Source organism: Heterodontus francisci, chromosome 15 (assembly GCF_036365525.1).
Source record: "Heterodontus francisci isolate sHetFra1 chromosome 15, sHetFra1.hap1, whole genome shotgun sequence".
Lineage (NCBI taxonomy): Eukaryota > Metazoa > Chordata > Chondrichthyes > Heterodontiformes > Heterodontidae > Heterodontus > Heterodontus francisci.
The window spans coordinates 63,269,817-63,279,707 of record NC_090385.1 but is presented as its reverse complement, the minus strand read 5'-3'; the positions used below and the strand labels follow the sequence as shown (position 1 = coordinate 63,279,707).

At 42.7% G+C, this 9,891-nt stretch overlaps 1 protein-coding gene across 2 annotated transcripts; it reads right to left on the bottom strand.

Annotated features, from left to right (window-relative positions):
- On the bottom strand, window positions 1-9,770 carry pin4 (protein (peptidylprolyl cis/trans isomerase) NIMA-interacting, 4 (parvulin)). Of its 2 annotated transcripts, none has more exons than XM_068047992.1 (4): window positions 9,693-9,770; window positions 7,938-8,002; window positions 1,354-1,473; window positions 1-482 (listed from the first exon to the last, which is right to left on the bottom strand). In XM_068047992.1, the coding sequence occupies exons 1-4, from the start codon at window positions 9,727-9,729 to the stop codon at window positions 324-326; spliced, it is 381 nt and encodes a 126-aa protein (XP_067904093.1). In that variant the 5' UTR covers window positions 9,730-9,770; the 3' UTR covers window positions 1-323. The 2 variants fall into 2 exon arrangements, with proteins under 2 accessions (XP_067904093.1, XP_067904094.1); XM_068047993.1 differs by having other exon boundaries at window positions 1-249.
- Between the last annotated feature and the right edge of the window lie 121 nt (window positions 9,771-9,891).

The following is a 9,891-nucleotide window of genomic DNA, read 5'->3' as shown; positions in this document are numbered from 1 at the left end:
TGGTGTTTAACTGCATACTATTTATTTTGGCATATTCCACCAACAAATCAAAATTTGAAAAAAAGTACAACTTGCAGTGGTTTTTCACTGGATGAAAAATAATGGTATACCAAAGTCATTTTTATAGGAGGGAAAGGATTTAAAAAAAAGTCATTTCTGAATTATGCATGCGCTTCTTTGCAGCCAGTGAACATAATACTGCTGGAGGCCTGTCAGCACGTTCCATTCTTTGTTCCGATAGGTCTGGGGCTGCAGAAACCAGGAGAAAGGGTTCAATTTCTTACCAAAAATATGGTTTTACTGAAACTGAAAATAAATACATTTTACTTTTTTCCTTCAACCATGATGATGTGATAGCCAAATTTGGTTTTGACAGGGGGGTCAGTGTAAATGGGTTTGTCTGTTGTGCTGTTGGACAGAGCAAAAGCAGCTTCCTGGAAGGGTCCCACCATTGAACCTCTGGTCATCCATCCCAGATCGCCCTAATAGGGAAAGAGTCATTTTTACATATGCAGTTTGTTTGAATAGAAAGAAAACATTCATATACAGTTTGAAAATTGTGTTTAAGTTTTGCATGCAGCAAATTTGCACAAATAGCCTGCCTACAACTTTTAACAGTGAACTGTACTGGTTGGCCTAATAGTACACAGAACATTAAATCATGGACAGGGCTGGAAAAAATTGGTTTGAATAGGGCTTCACAACCTGGTACTGTTCTTATTTGGGATTATGTCAGCTTTCACAAGAGATTTTGAATATGGCAATAGAGGGCTATTGCCTTTGTTCAACCAGTTTAAGGCACTATCGTAACAGAATGACACCATTGGAAATTGGAAAAATGTGATAGCACAGTCTATCCTGGCACATTTGTAGGATAAACTTAAGTGGTAATATTTCAACAAACAAACCCAGTCAAGTAAAAGCATTCTTCAGTTCTTCAGTGACAGAATGTGAATTTTGTTTACCTGATCAAAAGCAGTTCAACATGGAATACAGTGACTGCATAACTCCTGATAAACTAACCCTAAAGCAGTTTGTAGTGAATACATATCAGTGGCCGTGTGAATACTGCCAACCTAACCCAAGGTAATTATGTAGTGTATCCAGATGACTTTACTTCAATACATAAATCAATGCTGAAGTGTTCACAAAGTAATTTTACAGTGAAATCATATAGGTTCAGCGAAATGCCTGAGTAAACAGTGTCAACCAGATAAAGATTGCAGCCATATTGCATTTAGCAAGAAGTCAGAATGCAGAAGGATTTACAGTTTAACAATTCCACTAAGTATAAGCACTGGGAATCAGATGCATCATGGTACAAACTTCCACATAGTTTCAATTACTACTTACTCCTTGTCTGGCTTTGTCTTCACTATATTGGCTAGCCACTTCATTAAATTTCATGCCAGATTTCAACTTCTCCATAGCTTCCATGATTTTACTGTGTTTTTCACAGAGAATGTGCCTCACCTGCAACACAAGAATTCAGGATTAATGCTGTCAAATAGATCTTGCTCATCAGGACTTTTGAAACATGCTATGAATTTTTAAACAAGAAAATGAAACCAAAACTTCCTTGATGGGATATTGGGTAAACACATCACTTGATGTGGTACTGAGGCCCATAGAACAGGAAGGTTGAGGTTTGAAGTTTGATTTGTACTGAGTTAGCTTATCTCCTCCAGGGCAGTCAGAAGAGTGCCCTAATTGTCCTCAGTGCCCCCAGTTTGAGTAGATAAAAATATTAGCCAGGGTTCCTGTATCTGATCACTATCCCATAACCTGTAGCACTAAGTACATGTGTGGGGATATTGGATGAGAACAGAATCAGCTGGACTGTGATGCCTCAACCATTGAATAGTAAATACACCGTTTCAAGCACACACATTAAGAATAGTCACTTGGGTGAGCCACTGAGATCTCCGGGTACCTGTACCCCTGCAACAGTCAATATCTTCAAGGAAGCAGAGCAGAAAATGGTAATATAGTTGAAAAAACGGAACCAAATGTCTTAAAGATGTAATGTTCCTTTAGAAAATGGAGCAGGGCATCAGAGCACTAAGAATTAGGGTCTAAAGAAAGAAAGACTTGCATTTATACAGTGCCTTTCATGACCACTGGAGGTACCAAAGCGCTTTACAGCCAATGAAGTACTTTTGAAGTGTAGGTACTGTTGTAATGTAGGAAACACGGAAGCCAATTTGCAAACAGCGAGCTCCCACAAACAGCAATGTGATAATGACCAGATAATCTGTTTTTTTGTGATGTTGATTGAGGGATAAATATTGCCCAGGACGCCGGGGATAACCTCCCTGCTCTTCTTTGAAAAAGTACTATGGGATCTTTTATGCCCACATGAGCGGGCAAGCAGAGCCTCAGTTTAATGCCTCATCCGAAAGATGGAACCTCTGACTGTGCAGTACTCCCTCAGTACTACACTGAAATGACAGCCGAGATTGTTGTGCTCCAGTCCTGGAGTGGAACTTGAACCCAGAAAGGGTGAGGCAGTAGCATAGAGGTATTCTCACTGGATTAGTAACCCAGAAACCCAAGGTATTGCACTGGTGTAATGGGTTTGAAACCCACCATGGAAAAAGGTGGAATTTGAATTCAATTAATAAAAAAAATCTGGAATTAAAAAGCTAGTCTAATGATGGCCATGATACCATTGTCGATTGTTGTAAAAACCCATCTGATTCACTAATGCGATTCAAAAAATGAAATCTGCTTTCCTTACCTGGTCTGGCCTACATGTAACTCCAGACCCACAGCAAGGTGGCTGACTCTTACACGCCCTCTGAAATGGCCTAGCAAGCTACTAAGTTGTATCGTACCGCTACTAAGTTAATAAGGAATGAAACTGGACAGACCACTTGGCATCGACCTAAGCACTGGAAACAACAATGGCAAACCCAGCCCTGTCGACCCTGCAAAATCCTCCTTACTAACATCTGGGCGCTTGTACCAAAGTTGGGAGAGCTGTCCCACAGACTAGTCAAGGAACAGCTTGATATAGTCACACTCACCGAATCATACCTTACGGACAATCACCGCGATCTCCATCCCCGGGTATATCCGATCCCACTGGCAGGACAGACCCAGCAGAGGTGGCGGCACAGTGGTATACAATCGAGAGGGACTTGCCCTGGGAGTCCTCAACATGGCATCAGGTCAAACAGGGGCAAAGAAATCTCCTGCTGACTACCACCTACCACCTCCCCCCCACCCCGCCACCCCCCAGCTGATGAATCAGTATTCCTCCATGTTGAACAGCACTTGGAGGAAGCATGCAGGGTGGCAAGGGTGCAGAACGTACTCTGGGTGGGGGACTTCAATGTCCATCACCAAGAGTGGCTTGGTAGCACCACTGCTGGACGAGTCCTAAAGCACATAGCTGCTAGACTGGGTTTGCGGCAGGTGGTGAGGGAACCAACAAAAGAGAAAAATATACTTGACCTCATCCTCACCAATTTGCCTGTCTCAGATGCATCTGTCCATGACAGTATTAGTAGGAGTAACCACCACACAGTCCTTATGGAGATGAAGTCCCGTCTTCACCTTGAGGATACCCTCCATCGTCTTGTGTGGCACAACCACTGTGCTAAATGGGATAGATTTCGAACAGATCTAACAAAGCAAAACTGGGCATTCATGAGGCACTGTGGGCCATCAGCAGCAGAATTGTACTCAACCACAATCTGTAACCTCATGGCCTGGCATATCCCCCACTCTACCATTACCATGAAGCTGGGGGACCAACCCTGGTTCAATGAAAAGTACAGGAGAGCATGCCAGGAGCAGCACCAGGCATTCCTCAAAATAAGGTGTCAACCTGTTGAAGATACAAGCCAGGACTACTTGCGCGCCAAATTGAATAAGCAACATGCGATAGACATAGCTAAGCGATCCCATAACCAACGGATCAGATCTAAGCTCTGCAATCCGACTACATTCAGCCGTGAATGGTGGTGGAAAATTAAAAATTAACTGGAGGAAGTGGCTGCACAAATATTCCCATCCTCAATGATGGGGGAGCCCAGCACATCAGTGCGAAAGATAAGGCTAAAGCATTTACAACAATTTTCAGCCAGAAGTGCCGATTGGATGATCCATCTCGGCCTCCTCCTGAAGTCCCCAGCATCACAGATGCCAATCTTCAGCCAATTCGATTCACTCCGTGAGATATCAAGAAACGACTGAAAGCACTGGATACTGTAAAGGCTATGGGCCCTGACAACATTCTGGCAATAGTACTGAAGACCTGTGCTCCAGCACTTGCCGCGCCCCTAGCCAAGCTGTTCCAGTATTGGCATCTACCCAGCAATGTGGAAAAATTGCCCAGTTATGTTCTATACATAAAAAGCAGGACAAGTCCAACCCAGCCAATTACCATCCCATCTGTCTATGCTCACTCATCAGTAAAATACTGGAAGGTGTCGTCAACAGTGCTATCAAGCGGCAGTTGCTCAGCAATAACCTGCTCACTGATACTCAGTTGGGTCTGCCAGGGCCACTCAGCTCCAGACCTCATTACAGCCTTGGTTCAAACATGGACAAAAGAGCTGAACTCAAGAGGTGAGGTGAGAGTGACTGCCTTTGACATCAAGGCAGCATTTGACCGAGTATGGCATCAAGGAGCCCCAGCAAAACTGGAGTCAATGGGAATCAGGGGGAAAGCTCTGCGCTGGCTGGAATCATACCTAGCGCAAAGGAAGATGGTTGTGGTTGTTGGACGTCAATCATCTCAGCTCCAGGAAATCACTGCAGGAGCTCCTCAGGGTAGTGTCCTAGGCCCAACCATCTTCAAATACTTCATCAATGACCTTCCTTCAATCATAAGGTCAGAAGTGGGGATGTTCGCTGTTCAGCACCATTCGTGACTCCTCAGATACTGAAGCAGTCCGTGTAGAAATGCAGCAAGACCTGGACAATATCCAGGTTTGGGCTGATAAGATTAGATTTTTTAGATTAGATTAGATATACAGCACTGAAACAGGCCCTTCGGCCCACCGAGTCTGTGCCGAACATCAACCACCCATTTATACTAATCCTACACTAATCCCACATTCCTACCAAACATCCCCACCTGTCCCTATATTTCCCTACCACCTACCTATACTAGTGACAATTTATAATGGCCAATTTGCCTATCAACCTGCAAGTCTTTTGGCTTGTGGGAGGAAACCAGAGCACCCGGAGAAAACCCACGCAGACACAGGGAGAACTTGCAAACTCCACACAGGCAGTACCCGGAATCGAACCCTGGTCCCTGGAGCTGTGAGGCTGCGGTGCTAACCACTGCGCCACTGTGCCGCCCTAAGTGGCAAGTAACATTCATGACACGCAAGTGTCAGGCAATGACCACCTCCAACAAGAGAGAATCTAACCATCTCTCCTTGACATTCAATGGCATTACCATCACTGAATCCCCCACTATCAACATGCTAGGTGTTACCATTGACCAGAAACTGAACTGGAGTAGCCATATAAATACCGTGGCTACAAGAGCAGGTCAGAGGCTAGGAATCCTGCGGCAAGTAACTCACCTCCTGACTCCCCAAAGCCTGTCCGCCATCTACAAGGCACAAGTCAGGAGTGTGATGGAATACTCTCCACTTGCCTGGTTGGGTGCAGCGATACCATCCAGGACAAAGCTTGACTGGCACCTCATCCACCACCTTCAACATTCACTCCCTCCACCACCGACACACAGTGGCAGCAATGTGTACCTTCTACAAGATGCACTGTTGCAACGCACCAAGGTTCCTTACACAGCACCTTCCAAACCCACAATCTCTACCACCTAGAAGGACAAGGGCAGCAGATGCATGGGAACACCACCACCTGCAAGTTCCCCTCCAAGCCACACACCATCCTGACTTGAAACTATATTGCCGTTCCTTCACTGTCGCTGGGCCAAAATCCTGGAACTCCCTTCCTAACAGCAATGTACCTACCCCACATGGACTGCAGCCGTTCAAGAAGGCTCACCACCGCCTTTTCAAGGGCAATTAGGGATGGGCAATAAATGTCGGCCTAGCCAGTGATGCCCACATCCCAGGAACGAATAAAAAAAACTTAGCACTCAAGAGGTGAGAGTGCTACCAACTGAGCTACATATGACTATGAGATCGGATCTAACAAAACTTTGATTGGCAAGATGCAGAAAAATATGTAGTAATCTTCTCCACCTCATTTCCCATTGTGACCACTCTAGGATATATACTTTCTGTGACCAATAAATCACACAAGTACCTTGCTTCCTGTGGGTTTTGTTCAGTAACTACTTGTAGCAGCATAGCTATTCTAATTAACTGGTATTAAAGAATTTAAATCACAAATCCATTGCACAGTAGTTGTACACTAATTCACTGCACGATTAAATACATTAATATAATCTACTCTTGATCTTTCAAAGTTGTGTTTGTTCTTGAAATTTTGAATGATCTAATAATTTGAACTAAGCAACATAAATAACACAGTAAAGTGGGACAAAAACAAAAAAGTGCTGGAAAAACTCAGCAGGTTTGGCAGCTTCTGTGGAGAGAGAAGCAGAATTAACAGTGAACATCAATATAAGCTTGAGGAGCAGCTCCTGATCTTTCAATTAGGCAAGAACAGCCTTGTGGACTGAACATTGAGTTCAATACCTTCAGAGTATGATTGGCCTTTTTTTAATATTTTATTTTTTAACTAGGTGCCTGCTTTTTATGCAGTCAGAGCCGCTCATTATTCTGCTATTAAGAGTCTCTCTGGACTAATGCTTTGTCTTTCACCACAAGCATTAACAAACACTTTGCCTTTGTCCCAGGACAGCTTTGTTATTTAATCACACTCTGCCCTATCAAACACCTTCCCTTTTGTTCTCTCCTCCATCCACCTCCCTTTTTCTTGCTTAAAACTTAATTCTTTTCTAACCTTTGCCAATTCTGATGAAATGTCACAGACCTGAAATGCTAACTTTGCTTCTCTCTCCACAGTGCTGAGTTTTTCCAGCACTTTTTGTTTTTGTTTCAGATCTGCAGTATTTTGCTTTTATTACAGTAAAGTGGGAATTTAGTGCTCCCAAATTGAAATTATCAGATATTTGAATTAAAAGCAGATTGTATTATCGGGTAGCAGGATCATCGAGACCTCGGGGTTGGTCGTCCCTGCCTTTTAGCGAATTGCCACAGGTGCATGTAAGGGTCCCATGCTCTGGGCTACATGGCACGGCCAATGGCGAAACCAGCAAATTTTTGGTGGTGATGTTGGAAGAGCAAGAACCTGCTTACAGGCGGAGGATCCTTTGGAAGAGGACTTGTTTTTCTTTACAAGCACACATGAGGAAGGCAACGGGAAACCACCTCACGTACTTTTTCCCTAGTCATATTGCTCATTTGTCATGGAAGTTAAGAAAAAGGGAGGCTCTTATAAGCAACTGAAGAAAGTGCAGGACCGTGAGGCGAGGAGAAATGAGCAGAGGACCTGCCCTTGGGCAGATCACCACTACTATTTTATTACACCAATAATGTAAGATAATGCTTGTACTTATATAATAGCTTCCACATCAAAGGATTTTACAGAATACATAAATTACTTTCTGAAAAACTGTTTTTTAGTCAAACAGAGGAATCATTCTGTCAAAAACACCCATGTTATTGCTTTTTAAGTGGTATTGGTTGAGAGAATAATGTTCTTCAGGTGTCAGGGCAGCTTTCTGCTCTTCTTCAAATTTTTTAATTGAATCTTCAACATTCACCTGAACCACCATGAAGATCAGGTTTGATTTTAATGTCTGATTCAATCTCTCTTGATGCAGAAATCCCTGCACTGGAGTATTAGCCGAGATTATATGATAAATTTTGATGTGACTCTTGAACCAATAACCTCTGATTGCGAGGTAAGGGTATTCGCAAAGAAACCAACTGACTCTGCAGGATCTGATCTCTTACCTTCACTGCATTACCTCCTTTGGATCCTTTATCTTTCTTTTCAGTATCACCACCAGCTGCACCACCTTAAATATACAAAAATTGAATATGTTTCTTTGTCTTCAAAGCAAATGTTTTAGTAACTCACAATTCACAGGAATTCACCCAGAGGTGGCACAATCCAGAGCTACAGCTATATTGTTTTTGGAGTTTTTAACTGTTAATGAGCTAAGCTTTGATTCCCTAAAGACTAAACAATAATTTATGAGTCTATCTCAAGAATTGATAAAACACCTCATACCCATCACGTCCCTGGACCTAAGCACTTTGCACAGGGCTTCCTTTTGCATTGTGAGCACAGAAATAAAAAGTTAGAGGCACATTCAGGTCTTCAAACAGAAAGAAACTAAACTAAACTAAGGGCAAGACTTCACAAGGCTCAGAAGGAGAATTAGGAGTTATTTTACCGAAGCTGATGTAGGGAAGCATAGCATGTTCCGTTCTTTTGATTGTTACATGAAGACCAGTAGTACTGACTGAATTAAGTGAATCCAAGCATAACTGTTGTGCTGTATGTTCTCTTGATGTGAAATAAAGCAGCTTAATAATTTGTATCTGGCAAGATGCTTCCCGAATCTACCTTCAAAAAGACTGGACAGCCAAGTGAGGACGTGTAAAATACATGAATATTCAGTTCAAATCAGAAAGGAGTTACAATCCTGAATTACACTATCACATAAGTAGATTTTGGAGTGTATGGGTTTAATCCAGCACTAAAGGGACATGAGATCCACTTACAGGAGTGACTAACGCCACTGTACCTGAGAAAATAGCTTTGATACTGGGGTACAGTTCTGTGGATGTTGGCAGTCCTTTGATATATTCTTTGAATGGTGATTCTTCATATGTGAGCCCAAACAGCGAGTGCGATCAGGCAACTTCTCTGTGAGGGGCCACAAAGTTGAAGCACCTTTTCACCCAATATCTGCATGTGCATTTTCTCACAGCGAGTGATCAGAAAACTTCTAAGTCCAAGGGCACTTGAGGTAATCATATCACCCACACCAATGCAAAATCAGCACAGGCCAAGGAAGAAACATGGGGCTTTCTGACATATATAGCTTGGTAGCACACCATATTGTGTACCACTAAAAAGTCATCTGGTACATACTCATTTTAAAATACAAAATACAAATGTACTGCAACAAGGGCTACACTGTTCAGACCCTAAAATAAGATCCACCAATTTTTAAAGTAACTATTTACATTGTGTGTGTGGATTAACGAAATGTGTTGTTTAGAATGCGACACACAATTTCTCCTCCATTGCTGTTCTGCTGAAAATCAGAAACCTGTAGCAATCATGCTGTCACAACGGAATAAGAACCCTGGACCAACTTTTTAAAATCAGCCCTTGTGCTCACAGCCAACAATAATTACATAACTGTCACTTAACATTCCTTAACATCAGCACGCAACGTTTCACCTGGGCCCACGGTAAGCCCAACCTCAATTGCAACCTATAAAATCCCCTTAAAAATGTTTTTTCATTATGCTTTCCTCCCTACATTCCTTCCTTTTATTGCTCAATATCCACCCCTCCCTACGTGAGGAGCACTATATGAATACAAGCTATATTCTGTCGGAGTGAGAGTGTATAACAACAAATGAGATATATAACATTTATGAATTTCCTCCTCATATATATTTGCACAACAACGTTTAAACTTCAATCCGAGTACTGATACAACTAGACAATGTTTATACCCAACACACCTTTCCCACCCTTTGACTTCCCTTTAGGTGGCATCATGCACAAGACCCAGGCCACAGAAAGACCCAGATACCAGCCGCCTGACCTAGTGCCTGCAGAACACGAGCTGCCAAACAACCAAACGGATTATTTAATTAACACGTAATAAGTTTACAGTGTCTAGGTTGTCATCTTGTGAGATTTATGTGGTGGGATGCTTTC

What these genes read in the sequence shown, in the direction of transcription:
- pin4 (XM_068047992.1), bottom strand. Translation starts at nt 9,729, where the DNA reads ATGATGCCACCTAAAGGGAAGTCAAAGGGTGGGAAAG. An exon ending in AAGGAGGTAATGCAGTGAAG is followed by an intron (nt 1,474 to 7,937) that starts GTAAGAGATCAG and finishes CTTGTGTTGCAG; the next exon opens with GTGAGGCACATTCTCTGTGA. An exon ending in AAGACAAAGCCAGACAAGGA is followed by an intron (nt 483 to 1,353) that starts GTAAGTAGTAAT and finishes TTTCCCTATTAG; the next exon opens with GGCGATCTGGGATGGATGAC.